We start from the raw sequence: 18,975 nt of genomic DNA on the forward strand, positions 1-18,975 counted from the left end.
AAGGACAGAATGTTAACTCCCTTCTCTTGAGAACTGTTTCTGGTTTGAGTTTCTTCAAGCAGGTACACTGGAATTTCACAAAAGAATGTACCTCTTCTCTCAGGCACGCTGACACCCTTCCCCACCCCGTGCATATACCTATTCCCCCCTTTACTCCCAGGCACCAGGGTACAGGAAAATGACGGCCACCCTGGCACCCCAGGAGTCAATCTCAACTTGCAGCAATCTGCAGTGACTGACAGGGGCTCCAGTGTTGAGGGAGGGGCCAAAAGTATAGAAATAAAACTGCAAAGTGGCACCCAGGATCCCGCTTAAAAATTTTTTGTATATATTAAATATAAATATATAACATATACATACATTTAATTATATTTCATATGTGTGAAATATAATTAAATATACATGTATATGTTTTCATATTAACTTCATCCGCTGGTACAGAGTTCCAGCAAAAATAGTACATGGAGCAAGAGCTCATTTTATAACTTTTCAGGCAGTGGAAACTTTCCCAATAAATTCTTGCGCAGAACCCTCGGGCTGAATGAATTACGATGACTGACAGCAGGCTGGCTTCCTATCCTCTTCACCACTTCCTGGCACAGACGCTAGGCCCGAGGCACCGAGGGGAGCCATGGGCTCCGCAGAACAGGTGGAAAACTACTAGGACAGAAAAACCCTGATCAAGAAAACATAAGGCCTGGTCTTCTGAACAGCAATGGAAAATAGCAAAGACAAGAGCCACAGTAACAGACTTCGAGCCAAAAGACTGGTCTGTGAACCCCAGCTCTGCATTTGCTAGCTGTTTAACCTGGAACTAGTTGTTCCACTCACGGACCTCCCACTTAGATGGACGTACATGCCCCAGCTGCAGCGGCTGATGAGTATCAAGTGAGTCACCCACTGGCAGCGTGATCCTGAAGAAGCCACTTAGTCTCTGCGTACTCCAGCTTCTTCATGTGTTAAAAACGGGCGATATTATGTATTGCACACATCACCCGTAAAGATCAACTGAGATGCTTAGCAAGTAAGGAGACGGTTGCAGGTCAGCTACTCCTCCTGCTGTTTTCTGGCAGTAAACTTTGAAAACTGTAAAAGTACTCTAAAACATTTTGCAACACACCATTTTCACTTCTTATTAAGCTTTTGCTGTCACTGCTTTTCTTGGTAATACCCTAGGCCAGGTGCTAAGTTGCTCTGGGGTTCCCACCGAGTTCCAGTCAACCTTTAGATTCCAAAGAGCTTCCAAACTCATCTGACTCTTTACTGTCAAACGCAAGCTAGTCCACAAGAACTGAAGACGCCCCTTCCTGCTATTTGTGTTTAATAATCTCAGCTGGAATTCGTTTTCGGGATTTCACACTAAGCCCGGAGAGTCTCCAACAGAGTGAAGACGTGTCCATTTATTCCAACTACAGCTGTTCGGCCACTTAGTCTTTTCCGGAGATAATGAATCGTGTCTAGTGTACATGCAGGAACATCAACAAGCACAAAAACTAGTTATACTGTTCAACCTTCCGATTTTTAGCAAACAGAAAATTTTACTGTATGACATGCTGCCTCCTGGGTGGAGTTGCAGTTAATAAGACTTTCTTTCTACTAAGACCTACCGTGGTAGTGAGACAGAAAAGGCTTACAGGCTAATGAGTACAGTCTTATTATCCAAAAAAGAAAAAAAAAAGACATTTAATTCAATGGACGGATGAACAAAGTACTTTTTCTCTATTATTTGAACGTCTGACATTGAATTTTCAATGCCTAAAAAAAGCCTAAATTTTTGTAAATTAAAGAAGTAGAAAACAAATACATTTTGACTGAACAGAACTGTAAGGTTCTACAAAATAAAAAGTGTGTTTTTTTTTTTTTGAATTTGTTCGACAAAATAAAAAGAGTTTTTTAATAGTGAGTGTGGCTCGCTCCTCTACCTACGGTATATACATGCGTCAGAAGAGTCACGAGAACGTTTTAAAGGAATATCTATAAAAGGATAATTTATTCCAAAACAATTTCCAGATGGACAAGAATGTTGCAAATCACTCAAACCGTTCAAAAAGTTTCTTTACTACCTCACTCGAGGTCTGATAAAAATCCTTACTTCAAAAAAGGGTAACATGATTTGCAAATTGAGCAAGAGGACCATATATAATCAGTTGTCACCTTGCAGCTCAATTAGCCCTCATGTAAAAACGAGGCATGTAAGGAGAAATGAGGTTTTGACATTATCTCTGCCAGCAAGATAATTACACAGCCTTCATTTAACAGTAGGGCAACACTACTGTAGCAACAAATTAACTCAGCCCCATTTGCAATTCATGGTGTGTTTTCTCATTTAATACCATTTGTCTTACCCCAAGTGAATGTTTCCATTAGTTTTCTCCAGCGCAGCAAATACTCTGTTCAACTCCACACATGACATCACTGAGGCAATGCTGCCTTTCCAGCAACTCTTTGAAAGTGGATTCAAATGCCGCAGAACGTCCCGTGTTTGTCATGTCAGCTACAACCTTTCTTCACCGCCAATTAATACATGACGTGCATCTGTGTTCACCCAGCAAGGACGTGCAACGCCCTATGCCTACAAGCGATCCAGAGTTGTTTTCACTTTTCAGAAAGAAAAATCAGGAAAGGGACAGACACAGCCAAGTTCTAACCTGGGCACACTCAGCCAGTCCGTCATGGATGTATTTTCTAAAGACACTTTAGGAGAGAAATGTGTTTTTTAAGGTGCCGGCTACATAAGTGAAGTTTATATATCTAACAGCCTAAACAGACGACGCTGTCATCTCTTATTTTCCTTTCCACGTTTCCCTTAGCTTGAATTTAAGAGCTACTCTGCGCCCCTAAAAGTGGGCACGGTTGAGGACACTTTCTTAGAAAGGAGGAGAGGAAGGTGGAAGGGGAGGGTCAGACGCAGGGGAAACAGGAACTGCAGTGTCAGGAACAGGCCTGTCGTTGAATCGTACGTTCCTCTCTAAAAGGTAACGCTAATTTGACGACTAATATATTATTTGAGATTTCACACACTGAATAACGCACTACCGACAATTCAAGAGGCCCCCAAAGTCCTAAGGACCCTCAAGTCCCCTAGAATGGCTTTAGTCTAAGAAGATAAACCCGAGCTTCAAACATTCGACCACGCAAAGTTAACTGCGCTTATTAAGATTAAGTTAGCAGGAAAAAATAATAAAATTTAACTCCATGTAAGTGAATATATATAAGTATGCCAAAACAGAGACTTTCAGTTTTTAAAAATAAACGGTCACTACTCTGCACGAAATTCAAGGAAATTCCTGAGGAGAAAAAGAGTACTTTCAAGAGTTTTTTTTCATTTAATCACAAAAGTTATTTAGCAAAAGTAGCTGTGGAAAACAAACATTATTTGATACTGTGAAGTATTAGGAAGAAAAGGCTACATATATTTACACTTCATACAAAAATTTCATTGCTAAATGGTTACTTTTAACCTTATAAAACTAGCAAATAGGTGTCCATGATGTATTCGTTCCCCGCTTTTTTCTGGAATCATTATGATAATTCATCAACATCTCCACACTCTCAACTGTTTTAAGAAATTAATTTAATTTAAGAAATTAAATTAATTAATTAAGAAATTAATTAATTTTGGTACAGAGGAGATGTACCAAAAAAAAAAAAAAAAAAGTCTATGCTTTACTGTATGGTCTAACCAGGCTTACATCCCTAGTGAAAGCGAGGCTAAGCAACAGAAGATGAAAGAACCCACATCTTGCTGGTTCTTACGAAAGGATTTTAGAAGAGTTCTTGTCAATACAGACAAATTGTTATATATTTGACTAACAGGCATCCAACCGTGGCTCCAATAATTCAAATATGGAGAAAAAGGTACAAAATAAAGACAATGGAAAGTCGTATTTTCTATGTGTGCTCTCTTGGCCATACCAATCATACATTCACCCAACTGCGGTGAGGAGGATAAAATGCTTAATCTGTAAGATGTTCTCCCCTCATGAGGTCAAAAACTGAGTGTACATTACCATTACAATATGTACTGGTACTCTGTGTACTGCAGTAGGAAACTACACACAAAGATGAAATATACTTATTAGATATAAGGAACACAAATCAATACTTGGGCAAGGAACAGGAAGGGGTATCATAACCATGATACGAAAAGTTACTTCATCCATCATCCAATTTCCAGTGAAAGATTTGGGAAAATAGTCTTCCATTTGCCTTCTTTCATTACCCATTTAACCAGTTTGATTACTTTTGAAAAGATCAAGAAAGGGATGCATCCAAAAGTGATATTTAAATGAGTGTTTAAAGAAGGAATGTGATTTACCTTTAAAGTGTGTAATCAAAACAGACGATAAAAACACTGATATACTATATTTGCATTTAATATAGTGGACAGTTAAAATAGGAAATAGACTGTTTTGCTATTGTAGTAGGAGTTTCGCACCTAAGAAACTTCACAATTATTAAAATGTCATTAAGACAATTGTTTCACTGGAAAATGTGGTTGGAGGATTACTTTTAGACTCACAATAACATAGCTATTTTCAGGCAAATAGTTAAATACTAAAAGGTTTCTTATGGCTATGAGTGTAGAACTATAAAATTTAGTCACCACTCGGAAAATACGGCTCTTTAATTATACCTAGCTTTCGAGTGAGAGTGTTGGCCTTTCTTTACCAATTCATGATCAGCATTATCATTAATGCAGTACTTTATACATTTTCTTATCATCTATGGTGAAGTACAAAGCCACTAAAACAATGCAATTGTGATGTATGTGGTGTAAGCACCTTACCTTAGCTGCTTCAGTTCAAATAACAGTCTGTTACATCCAATTTGCTTTGTGAACATACATACGTAATGCAGGAGAAATGTCCACGGGCAATGCTGAACTGATGAAACAGATTTATTTGGTAAATATGGATAAACTGATATAAGCCTTTTGGCTTAAAATTTTTTTTTTTTTAAAATCATAGTTGATTTACAATGTTGTGTGTCAATTTCTGCTGCACAGCAAAGTGACCCGGTTATACATCTATATACATACTTTTTTCTCACATTCTCCTCCGTCATGTTCCATCACAAGTGACCGGATGTAGTTTCCTGTGCTGTACAGCAGGACCTCACTGCTCATCCATTTGCATCCATGAACCCCAGACTCCCTGTTCCTCCTGCTCCCTCCCCTTCCCCCTTGGCAACTACAAGTCTGCTTTCCACGTCCATGAGTTTGTTTCTTTTCTGTAGACAGGTTCATTTGTGCCCTATATTCAATTCCATATATACGTGATATTAGGAAACATTCTCCTCCTGCCTTCCTTCTCTGCATGGCCTCCAGCAAAAGGCAATCAGTAAGAACCAACAAAGGTTGACTAAGAACATTCCATTTTTACATTCTTTCCCATTTGTTTCTTTTCTTTCTCCTTTTTTTTTTTGTCTTTTCTAGGGCCACACCCACGGCATATGGAGGTTCCCAGGCTAGGGGTCGAATCGGAGCTGTAGCCGCCAGCCTACGCCAGAGCCACAGCATCTGTGACCTACACCACAGCTCACGGCAACACTGGATCCCTAACCCACTGAGCGAGGCCAGGGAATGAACCCGAAACCTCATGGTTCCTAGTTGGGTTCGTTAACCACTGGGTCATGACAGGAACTCCCCTTCTATTTGTCTCTAGCGCTGCCTGGCCAGTGGATAGAAATCATACTTTAGAAGTAATTTAATGTCAGTATGATTTTAGACAAAGTGTCTTACAAAGTAGGACAAGATTGGGCAATGGGATGCATTGATAGCTAAGGTACCTAAAGAACAGTCACCGATGCCTCAGATTAACATCGGGGAAAGATTCTGGTAACCCTACCCTTTGGCTGTGTCTTTGGGAGGGCAGAGTTATTGTTAAAATTAACAATATCCTTTTCAAAACATGAAAGTCACATTTAGATGAGAACAATCAGTAATATACAGTAGAGTGGCATGTTCGTGACAATTAAGCAAGTACAAAAGACCTAAATAAGTCTCTGGGTGTTTCAGAGGTTACCGGGAGAATAATTAAGCGAATGCTAAAATCAGTGTAATCTTTTGACATTTCAATGAAAGTATAATTTATCGAGGACCTATCATGCGGCAGGCACTTTACTAAAAATGTTCCAGGTACTTCATGACACGCTATGTAATTCAATCTTTACAACAAACTTACTTTATACATAAAAATCGAATTACAAAGGTTACAAAACTTGTTCAAGATCGGTTCACTCATTGGAGCCAAAATCTGTCCAATTTCGAGGTGCGTATGTTACTCACTATCGTATCTTAACAGACATACTCTGCCCAGCACGATGTACTCTGTACTGGGAAAACCACTTATGTGAAACAAATGCTTAGTTTCAAAGAGTTGTGGTTGCATATTAATAAGTGTGCAAAGAGACAAAAGATAGTGAAGGAATCATAGGAACTTCTGGGCAAAGCAATAAGGTTATATCACATGGGGAAGATAAAGGAAAAGCTACAAAAGAAACATGCTGAGTTCCAACATCAGGACAGTGTGAGAGAAAGGACCTAAGCTCTGGAAGCAGGTAGCTTTAAGTTTAGATCTTGTGCCTGGAACTTAACTAGTGATGTGATTTTGGGGTAAATTATTGAGTCTCTCTAGCCTCACTTTCATCAGTAAATTGAGAGGTCGCAATATTTACCTTGAAAAGGTATTTTGAGCAATAAATGGGATGACAAAGAGAGCTCAGAACAGGTACTTGAAAGGGAAATGAGTGTTCTTAGCTGTTCCCTTCCCCAGCTCAAATGCCACTTCTGCTCTAAATCCTTCTACCGATACCCGCAGTCCAAGACAGAGAAGAAAACGTTTACTGTTTTTAAATTAGTTCAAATCGCCAGGCTCATATAAATATTCAAATATCTCTGGTAGGATCCTGGAATTGCATTTTCTTTGTACCTATAAAATGTCAGGAGGTTTACAAACTAATAATCAACAAAGTGATGAGAGGTGGAGGTAAAATTCTGTATCATGTTAGGAAACAAAGAATTTATGAGGAACTCGAAAGAAGACAATAATCACGAGGAGCTAACAGAAGTTCACTGGGAGGGAGTCAGTCTTGCTGCGAGAGCGGCATTTATCTCAGTGGCAAGGTTACTATTCTGAGAGGAAGATGGTAAAAATATGGTACCTTATAACTTCACGAGGATGTCTCACGAAGTCTTTAAGCACCATTTTTTGCACAAAGAGTGAACTAAGGCTGGTGAAGAGCTCAGCGAGGTGGAATCAGAGTTAGGCAATCTTAAGGAAACGGATTAATAGATGATGGGAGTAAATTTGCACAGAAGTTTCTAGGGCAGGCGTTCTTCGTTCTTTCTGTTCAGCCAACGTTATTATAACCAAAGTACTGGAATGAAAAAAATAGGAAGCCCGTTTCTTAAACTTAATGATATGAACCCCCACTAGGTGACAGAAGAGAGAGAGTGTGTTGTGCAGTGACCTTCACACACACACACACACACACACACACACACACACACTCTCGCTCTCACTGCTCGAGAGAAAATGGAAGATTTCTACCTTTACAGAAGTTTGTATAACTAAGAGCATTTAGTTGTAAATTCAAGATATGCTCAGTAAAATGTTAGCCTGATGTGACAGACTTCCTCTTCAGCCCTGCCCCCAAATGGAGCATTTTTAGGTCGTTTTAAAGTTAATTCGTGTTCCCATTTGCAGAGAAAAAGAAAGGCAAAAAGTCATGAATCCAGTGGTGTTTGACCTCTGAGCACCACTTTGCAGGACATTAACATTCATGCGAATTCAACACAGACCAGGAAAGTGAAAGAGTTTGGGCAAATGTGAAAAATAGCCAGAAAGAAATGAGGTGACCTAGAAAGAAAAAGATAAAGATATAAAATGGTCCCAAGTCTTTGTGGGATGACCATGTGGCAACTCTTGCTCCCTTTCATTGACCTAGTATCTTTACACCACCTTACAGGGGAAAAACTGAGGCTTAGAGAGGTTATACAGATGGTGAGTAGAAGAATTGGAACTTACATTTAGGTCTTGTGACCTCCTTCTGTGCAATCCCTGAAGGTGAAACAAGGACCAATCACACTGAAAAGACAGATTGCAGGTCACTGTAAGGAAGAGATCAAAACAAAACAAAATGTCCACAGGGAAGTCTACTCAATATTCGGTAGGAACTTATATGGGAAAAAAGAATGGATACATGTATAGGTATAACTGATTTATGTGCTGTGTACCTGAAGCTAATACAACATTGTAAATCAACTATACTCCGATACAATTTAAACATCAATCAATAAATAATACATTTCTGGAGCAGAGCAAAACAAAAGCGATACTTGAAAGTTCGTCTCATCATCTACAGTTTCCCTGAAGTCTAGACACAAAGGCAAATGCACATAATGTTCCCAAGAAGACACGTCACGTCATCTATGTGTCCAGGCTTCATGGGCAGCTGGTAAACACCCAACAACCATTATGCCACATGTTCCAGAATCCTTGCACAAGAAGCCCACCGAAAAAGCAGCATCCTGCTAAACACTAAAACAAACTTGCCCGAGGTCTCAAAGCAAATACGTTCAAAGCCAGAACTGAATCACAGGTCTTCCTGATTCTTTTTCCTACAGTTCTCTCAATCTACCTACATTTAAATCACCCAACACTTAAAAAAAAAAAAATACCAGAAGTTCTGATTTAATTAGTCTGAGATGGTCTTGCTGAGACCTGGATATGGATTCCCCAACATATGGGAACATATGGGTATGGATATGGCCACACATATAAGAGAGAACAGCTACTTTCCTTGGGGAGAGGAGGAGTAATGATGAAAAGTGAGAAGAAAAGAGCAAACAGAGTGTTCACACATCTTTATCAAAATAAAATTCCAATGCAATTTTGTGTCTATGTAAGATAACATTAATACAAAATCCAGAAATCCTGAGAGACAGAACAGTGCAAGAAGAAAGGCAGTCTGATACTAAAGTTCAGGACCCACTCAACTAAAATATGCTTTTTAAACAAATAAAATGACACTTTTTAAAGTCAAATACTGTAAGAGATTACTTGTCTTTTGCACAAGCGGCAGATCTGTTATCACTCACATCATATTGAAAGCTTATCCAACAGATGCCCTCTGTGTACCCTCCAATAGCTCTTTGTGCTCCAAATTAACCCCACTATCACAGTGGTTCTTGGATTAACCAATGGAAGGTATCTGAAGAGGGTCTTTGTTGTTGTAAAATGAGAAAAGTTGCATTAAAAGCATTAAAATAATTGTGGTCACTTGGAAAAAAAAAAAATCAACAAAATACAGTGCCAGCATTTTATGGGAGCCATTCCTTGCAAACAACTACTATGGTTTTCAAGCTCTTTAATTAAAGAGATATTCTTTAAAATTGGGAGGAAATGTTAAGTTGAATGTCATCCTTCTTCCTTCTAGAATAAGTGACCTCTGATAAGTATCTGAACCATTGAAACACAAACACCCATAAAATGTGATTTTTTCCTTTTTTTAATTCAACAAACATGAACTTTGGAGTGGCCAAAGCGAAGCAAGAGCTATTTTCTAAATTTAATTAAACAGAAAAAAAAAAAAGAGCTGACAAGCAGAGGAGCTGTCTAAACAAACTTTACAAGCTAGATATTAAGAAAAGGAGTGTCATTTTTTGTTATAAGAGCCCAAGGTGACTGCTTATGTTTTGAACTGCTAGTTAATTCTAGCTGGAGCACAAATCTTGTCTTCCCTCTTATAATTAATTCTCAGTGTCAAAACTGCTAAACGTCCTTTTCAGAATCAACCTATCCTGGCTGTTAATTATATTACAGAAATATGTTCAAATAATGGTAATGGCCTGATGCGAACGCTCACAGACCAAGTTATAGGTAAAGCTCAATTAATGACTTAGCTAAATATGTTTACTTAATTATTGTGCAGAGAACATGAGAATGATTCGCTTTTCGCCAAAATGATACCTGAAGAGATGATTTTTTAAAAAGAAAAGAAGTAAATGCAGTCTGCACATAGATCCAGGGTAGGCACCACTGCTTGGATATTAAGACAAATCCTGATTATTCTTAGAAGTAGGCATCACCGAAATACTTCTTAGATTTGAGAGTGTCTCGAATGTTGGAAAATGGACAAAAAGAGAGGTACGGTGACCAAGAAAAAGTCTTTTGAAGGGTACTGGTACAGAGTGTGCCTTTTAAACACTTCGACACACTCAGTTACAATGGTCTTACTTTCTCCGTGGTCCACATTCCCAGAAGCCCCCTCCCAGACAGTGCCCCACAGCTGCCATGGAAATGCAGATGGAAACCAAGAAACCCATTAAGTGCCACAGGGAGAGCCTGGAGCTGACAGAGTAGACTTGGAGCCCAGAGCTCCCAGCCTCTTCAAGGCCAGGAAGTGCCCTTCTGCTGATGCTTGTGTAATGACATCTAGTGACTGCATGTCATTTCTGGACAGTTTATCGGCCTGTGGAGAGCTGCCTTGCTGTAACTTATCTGAGTGAGACAAAGCAACCAAAGAAAAAACCATTTCTGAGCATCTCTGATGGGCCGGTGATGCGGCTAGGTACTTCACTTGTGATGTGTTCATTCGATTTCTCCTCTCCCATAAACATTTTAAGGTATACATTATTATCTCCATTTGTGAAAGCAGAGATGTTAAGTAAAGTGTCCCAGATTACTCACTTCAATCAGTGACAGGTTTTTTTGTGCTCCAAAGAGTATACTTTTATCTAGCAATATACAAAGGAAGGCAAAAACTCAAGATCAAATTCAGAGACAAGGTAAATATAAAATTCAATCCCATATACACATACTTGAAATGTAAACGATCATTTTGTCTCCTTAATTCTCGATAAACTTACACACAGGTTTGAGAGTCTGATACTTCCTTTTTTTTCAAGGTCTGCGGAGTGACCAGGCCTATGGTAACTTTTGCACTTAGGATCATAACATTTATACGTGTAAAAAGAAAAAAAAGAAAGAAAGAACAAAGTCCATAAGGCTTCTTGATTCACACACAGGAGGCAACAAAGATAGAAAATGCTTAACTGTCTTGCCCAAAGTCACAGCATTTGATTTTTGCAAAGCTGAGATGAGACCTCAGATGTGACTCATGGTCTATTCTTCTTTCAGTGACAAGGTACGGGGTTATTTAGTTGTTGTTGTTGTTTTGTTTTGTTTTCCCCAGCTCTGGAAAAAGGATGTAACTTAGTTATCATAAGTATATGAGGCAACCATAAGAATGTCGTAAAAATCCTCTCAAAATTAGCATATTCAATCATTGCCTTAAAAAGAAAACCAATCACCTGGTTTTATCCGTTATGTTTTAAAATGTATCAGATGACATTAAGAAAAAGGCAAAACTAGGTAAGTTTACTTAACCAAAATAAAATTGGGACCTATTGGTCAAAATCCAGGTGGCCGAGATTTAAAATATAACTGACGTTAAAAAAAAAAGAAAAAAAAAATCAATGCATCACAACATGAGAAAACTGTTACTGATTCTTTATGTGCTTCCAATTTGATTGCTTTGGCCTTCCAAACAAATACATGGAAGTCCCAGAAACCTATTAGTATGATAATAAAGCCTCGCTCCTGGATGTGTACAATCTCTGTGCTTGGAGAATAACAAACAAACAAACAAAAATCAGTGTCAAGATCTGCTCTCTCTAGATTTCAAAAAAAGGACATACAAACTAATTCTAAAATGTAAAATTTTGAAGTATTTTAGAATAATCAGATTGCCTTCAATTTTAGAATAATCAGATCGCCTTAAGTCCTTAGAAATCCATTTCTACACCTCTTATAAGCTAATGGTTTCTTAATTTTTAACCCATTGTTCCTATATTAGTTCATGGTTTTTTTCAAAATTTCAATTTTTAAAAAAAATTGAAACCCGGCTTCTGGTTATTATTGTCTATTACTCTCCAAAACACAGCAAGTATGTACAAAAATAGTACAGTTGATAGGAATATGCTTATTAATCAATGTTACGAGCAGAGAAAAGAGAAATGTACAAAAGGCATCTACCTACATACACACATGTGTACACATACACACATTTATATGCGGCAATATTTGGAACACTTTTGCTTGATTATATACCTCCTATCTGCCCAAATCAAAGTAGTTTAATAATTTAAAAATGCATTTTCTAGTTATGAATACATATTGCTCCTGTCACGTGGTAACTGGAACCGTGATGACAAACTGGCTGGTAATAATTCAATAATCTATTTAAAGTGAAAATATACGTTCCTGGGGCCTAATATTGCTCAATCATCCAGGTTTCATCACTGCAAACTATACAATATTATAAAATACTGATTGCAAAAAGGAAATGGGTAAGACTTTTCCTACTCGTGTTCAAGCTATGTGACTTTAAAAAAGAAACCTATGTCCATGAACATGCTGATGAGGCTCCTAGGTTTTTAGATAATTCTCTTGACTCCATTGTAGCCGGCCATGTAATTCACATGCAGAACTATCCCCCTTTGAACTAAATGAATTCTGTTATAATGGAGAGACCTGAAAAAATTGCTTACAATTGCACATACAAGGGAAAAAGATAGCTAAGTCTAAATTAAGATGTTGGCTATGAGGTTTCCAATAGGACCTTGACATGACTGGTGACCTGCTCATGACATGATCGCACCAGTACGGATTTGGAATTCTATTAGTATTACCAGAGGAAAAAAAAGTCAAGGAGTCATCAAGAAAACAAATCTATATCTTCTACTCCATCAGCCAATTACTGTTGTTAAAGTGGAATTAGATGGGTATTGACAATGCGAGGGGGATAAGGATTAAGCAGATGACTGAATGTATCACGAGCAGCGGTGATCATAGTTCGGATTTTTAGCACTGTTTTGTTTCTGCTGCAAAAAGTTTAAAAAAAAATTCAAAAATAGGAATGTGCAGTGTAGATTAATTTCTGCTCATACCATGCCCGACAAAATACAAATTATTATGTTTGCTAACTGGATAATGCACAAATACTTTGACATCAGGTACTATTTTAAACAAGTATATATTCAACAGCTTAGCAAAGATTTAACAGAAACCCACACCTGTCTATGAAAGGATCCCTGAAAAGATTAAAGATTTTTTTTTAATTTGCTAATATTTTAAGGTAGAAAATCCCCCAAACATATTTTGAAAGCTGTACCTTCTTTTAAAAAGTAAGGATAATGCAATTCAATTGATTATAAAACCCACACACTTTTACTGCACAAGGAGGCAGTATAGTGTAATACTTAGGAGTATGATCTTTGGCTTCAGAGAAACCTAGTTTCAAGTCTACTATAATATGACCTTGAGAAAATTACTTAATCTATGGCTTAATTTCTTCATCTGTAAACCTGAGATACAACACCCATGTCATATGGTTATTACGAGGATTAAACGAGCGTGCTCCTGTAAAAACTTAGGACAGTATTCGACTGCTGTTAGTTGCTGCTATTATAAGATGTGAGCTCTGTATTTCTACTGACCTCAGCCAGGTATTTCGACTACAGATAAAATTCAGTTTTGTTACATGGTGATTTGGAATTCCTCAGATGCTACGTGGTCAAAGTCAGGAGCTCATAAAAGTACTGGTTGGCAATGCCAAAGTACTATAAAAAGGCTGGTTTTACTTTACACCACAACCCCCCTCTACCCAGAAACTGAAATAAAAAAAATCAGAAAGCACTGGGCAGATACGATTTAATGGTGGTACCAGCCTAAACTGCAAATAATACCATTGAGACACAGAAATAGTTCAGTGCTTTTTAAAAAAGAATTATTTCCTCCACAGCACTTCACTAAGTCCTGGTTAAAGTTTCCAAGTTTTTACCCATTTCTACTGATTTTACTGACTGAATAACACTGTTCCCTTCCCCTTATCACACAATTCACTTATTTGATATTAAATATATTCATTACAGCCTTTGTCTTCAAGTCAACTTTAGATGGTATATAATAGATATATGTTTATGCCAGTCTAAAATATCTATGTCAAACATAATTTAATGAATAAATCAGTGAACTTGGATTGATCATCAGTTGACGCCACCAGTTTTTGGCTTCTTAGTGTGCGAATAAGAACATGATAACTGATATGCTCGGTGAGCCAAAACATATAAACAAAGTTTCCATATATAATATCAAAAAGTAACTATTCATGTGCAAACTTAGCAACTATGGTGGATTATGACTAAAAGTTTTAAACCCTCATGAAACTTGTTTCCAATGAACTGAGGTAACTCTGCATCAAAGTCTGATTTTTTTAAAAAGTATGAGTTCTTCTCAACTTAAAATATATGAAAAAGTACACAAAGGAAAATGATGTAGTTTTGTAAATGAAATAATAGTGAAACCACGATAATTTTACAGTAGTATAAAAAACCAGAAATACACTGTTTAAACAAAACACCAGCACAGAATGCCAAGAACATCGTAAGTAATGTCAGGTTTCCAATGACGATTCACTCAAGAGGAAAGTCACAAAAAACACTTGAAGGCATGAAAATCTGTTACTAAAATTTTAGCTCTATTTAAAAAAAATAAAATTCTAGTCAGGAGTAAAAAAGCAGAGAGATGCTCAAACGCAGACAAGGAAAAAAAAAAAAACCTCTAGCAAATCTAATAAATTTCACTTGCCCTGCCAGATCTTTTCAACTTATTGGAAAATTCGCTTGACTTAATATTGACACAGAGATGTGTAAATCAATACATTCAGAATGAAAGATATATTTTAATTTAAAAATGTTCAGACTGCAGCAGTAAATCTATGCACTTAGCACATAAAAATCATCAAGAGTTTAAATGTTGAGACACACTATCAAGGCTAACCACCGCCTGAAGGTGAATGCCAAATGCTAAATTTTTACCATTAAAATTTTTACTTTTTATGGCACATATCAGGCAATCTTTAAAAAATTTATCGAAACATATTTATAAGTAACAGAGAAGCTGCATTTCATTGAGAATCCATCAAAGCCTGCAACCAGGGCACCACCTATCTGCTGTTTATAAGAAGACCTATTTTTATATACAACTCTCAAGCTATGGTGACCTTTACAAATGAAATGAGATGAATAAACGAAATGAAAGTACTTTCTAATCTCAGTCATTTTCTATACAGTTAAAAGCTTTAACTGTGTCATTCAATATGGTAGCCATCAGCTGTAATAGGTGGCTATTAAATTAAGACGTGTTAAAATATAAAATACACATTTTTGAGTACATTTTTGCTAAAACAATGTTCTTATTACATACATACACTTTCGAGGTACAAAACCGGAAACAATCAAAACAATCACGTGTTTCACTTAGAAACGTATTACCTAAGACAGACTCAGACAAGCACGAGGATAGTTTCTTCAGCTCCTTAAATAGATTTATTGTATGTACACAAGGTCAATGTAGTCAATCACATCATAAATCTAAATGATCTTTCGATTGGGAATCCCCACCCTCCACCCACGGCCTATCAGACATTATAAAAAAAAAATGGAAACTAATCATCATAATTCTGATCACTGGTAAGACAACCTTCCAACTTACAAATCTGAAAGTTTGCAAGGAAAGGTTAGAGTCTAAAAAAAGTCTGCTTCAAACAAAAAAGTGAAGAACTGTTTATATTTACTGAAGTCTATGTGATGACAGCCAAAATTTCCCAGTTACTCAAAATCACAGCAAAGAGATCTCACATCCTGCCTATAATTTTTTTCTTTATAATGAGTACATAACTTCGCCTTTATAATCATTCTTTCACTCATCATCCTCCTTCAAAATCTTTTCCTTCCCCAATTATCCTCTCAAGCTTTGCTACTTAAAAGAATGGTCCTTGGACCAGAATCAGCAGCTTTATCTAGGAGCTTGTTAGAAATGCAAAATCTATGTAAACCACAGCTCTAATGGAAAAGATAAAAATCATTAAAGAAAAAAAAAAAAAGAAATGAAAAATCTCAAGCCTCAGCCAAGACTCACTGCATCAGAATTTACATTTTAACAAGATCCACCGCCACCATCCTTCAAGATTTGTCTGGATAAGAAATTTAAGAAGCTCTGCTCCAGGCTTGCTGGAAAGGATGTCCACCGTCACAGTCTATTTCTTTTGCCCTCATCGTTCACATGTCTTAAAGGGTCTTCAGGTTAACAAGGTTAGAAAGCACCTTGGGAACCACTGATTTCACACTTTCATGGTCCAGAGAGGCACACCAGAAAGAGGTACGCACACTTAGCACCAGAACCTTGCACAGAAAGGCCCTGATAAATGGCAAGTCGGAAGACACAGGCTAGAGGAGGAACTGAAGCTAAAAGGGATGAAGGTCTCACGTAAGTTCGCCCAGTTGATTAGCGGCGGGGCTAAAACAACCATCTGGTCTCATGCCGCGTCCAAAGTGCGATGCTGTGAATACACAAGAGGATTCGCAAGAGGAATACGCGAGACAGAGCCAGACTTTCAGAGAACGTTCCAGACCTTTCAGTCCCCACGGGGGTGTGTGGGAGAGTACGGCTCGTGACTGGGTGTGTGCGTGCACACGTCTATGCACACATGTGTGAACACACACGCATGCCTGGCTACGGAGTGCTTGGCAGAGCAGCAGTTTAACCACTGAAAGCAAAAAAAAATTCATCCTTTACAAATATGGCATCTCTTTGTTCAGCTTTAAGGCCAAACTGCCTTTTCTACATTCTCTCATCACCTTCGCTTCCGTCCAGCCGTATCTGAGGCACCTGAGAGGTGGGAGTAGGAAGGCCATGCGAGGTACACTGGACACAGACACGGAGGCAGGTGGCCTTCACTGGGCGGGGCACTATTACTCCAACTGACCACTACCCGTTTCCCCTACTTCTTTCCTTTTATATTTCCCGTCCTCCTTGTCACCCTCTTCCTGTTCCACTGCCCACTGCTCCTTTTCTTTAACTGCCACAGAAAAGACAAGGTGGAAAAGTTGCTCGGACAATGTTTGACACTCTTTGGGAGAAAAGCATTACATAAATTATTACAAATCGCAACTTACAATACTGTCGCATTTTAAATTTTGTGCAAAGCATTTCTAGAAAGCATTTTCATAAACATTTTCTTAAAGCTATCCTAATACCATAATATCAAAATGCTTTGGATGACTGTGAATAAAAAGATAGAACCCATAGAGGAGTATTTTCTGGACGTGGTAAATCTGTTGACATTTTCTCAATTAATAACATCATAAAAAGCTGTAAAAGGGGGAAAAAATATTTAGGTAATCAATCTTTAAAATGACAGTAAAGGCAACACTACAATTTTACATTTAAAAAAGCAAAATATCTATGGAGATGGAGTTCCCGTCGTGGCTCAGTGGTTAACGAACCTGACTAGTAACCATGAGGTTGTGGGTTCAATCCCTAGACTCGCTCAGTGGGTTAAGGATCCGGCGTTGCCGTGAGCTGTGGTGTAGGTCGCAGACACGGCTTGGATCCCATGTTGCTGTGGCTGTGGCTGTGGCTGTGGTGAGGCCGGCAGCTACAGCTCGGATTTGACCCTCACCCTGGGAACCTCCATATGCCACGGGTGTGGCCCTAAAAAGGCAAAAGACAAAAAATAAAATAAAATAAAATAATAAAAAAGCAAAATATCCAGTATTAAAATTGGTTTAAAAAATACTGTACAACTAAAAAATGAATGTTTCACATCAAAATATTGTAGAGGTAAAAACAACAGATTATGTCATGTTTTATCAAAAACCAAAAGAAGGTGGCAGGTATGTAAAAGAGTCACAGTACAACCAGTCAGCAAGAGAGAACTTGAGTGACCTAAACAACTGGCTTGGTCATTTATTCAGCCTTACTCTCAATTAATACTTGAGTATAAGATATACTTCATTGTGATTAATAGGAGCACCTGAGATTGCAGAGTTCCTACAACAGAAAACTACCGAAATAGACCATTCATTCTAAGAATACCACATACGGATAAGTTCATTTACAAAAGCATTACAAATTAGAATTTTTGAGTCTATGAACTCCTTCTTGGGTAAAATGCAATAAAGCATGAGTAAATTAAAAACTACTAGTGTGTCATAATTAATTACTGCAAGTCTTTAGATTGCTTCTATTAACAAAACAGATGAATTAAAGAGCAGATAAGACAAAGTTAACAGCAGGACAGAAAGGCAATGAAACTAGGGAACTAGGAGAAAACGGTTAAAAGATATGGAGAATAAAATGAGAGAGTGCAATAAATGTCTCTCTGGAACGCCAGAAAGATAGAAGAGCAATAATAAAAGGCAATATTTGGATAAGGGCTCAAGTTTGTTTTTTTTTACAACCGGTTAAAGATAGGAATTACTAGAAACAGGAAAGACAACATACAGGCAGGGTAAATACATTCACATCTATACATAATCTTGTGAAACTACAGAATATCAAAGGCAAAAATACCAGCCAGCGGGGGTGGGGGTGGGGAGAAACCACACTATCATTAGTTTGACAGCAGATTTCTCAACAAATGAATTGCCAGAAGACAGTAATAGACTATTTTCCAAGTGCTGAGAAGAATTATTTAACCCAGAGTTACATGTGCAGAAAAACTATATATTTTTTTGTAAACAAGAGTGAAATGAATTCAGTCCCAATTAAAAGCAGCAAATGTATCAGTTTTAGAACATCACTAAAACACCTTCTAAGAACGTGAAGAAAAGAAAAGGAGCTTGTCAGGAAAATATGACATGTACGATAAAATGGTAAGAAAGAATCTGGTAAACCTTTTAAATCTAAATAAACTGTTAAGAAATAGCTTTATAAAACTAAAAACTGGAGAGCAAGAGAATGCTTAAGTTTGAAAACGTGTGATCAAAATTAGTGTTCTGAGGTCCCTGTACTGTCAGAAATCCTAACATTATCATCCACATCCCTTAAAGTCAGCACAGAGCTAGGAACTTAGTATTTCTTAAACCAGACAGGCATTCTTACAAACTCTGTCTCCAGTTATGCT

General features: G+C 37.7%; 1 protein-coding gene across 7 annotated transcripts in view; it reads right to left on the reverse strand.

The window, feature by feature from the left end:
• The window catches only part of GPATCH2 (G-patch domain containing 2), a 182,107-nt gene that overhangs the window by 117,639 nt on the left and 45,493 nt on the right, over positions 1–18,975 (reverse strand). For 4 of the 7 annotated variants that reach the window (XM_021064102.1, XM_021064100.1, XM_021064098.1 and 1 more), the window contains exon 6: positions 8,031–8,090. The exons of the other annotated variants lie outside the window; for them this stretch is intronic. In XM_021064102.1, coding sequence (XP_020919761.1) covers positions 8,031–8,090 — 60 coding nt within the window. The remainder of the gene's footprint in view (positions 1–8,030; positions 8,091–18,975) is intronic. 7 annotated transcript variants of the gene reach the window in all.

The sequence above is a fragment of the Sus scrofa genome, chromosome 10 (assembly GCF_000003025.6).
Source record: "Sus scrofa isolate TJ Tabasco breed Duroc chromosome 10, Sscrofa11.1, whole genome shotgun sequence".
Taxonomy (NCBI): domain Eukaryota; kingdom Metazoa; phylum Chordata; class Mammalia; order Artiodactyla; family Suidae; genus Sus; species Sus scrofa.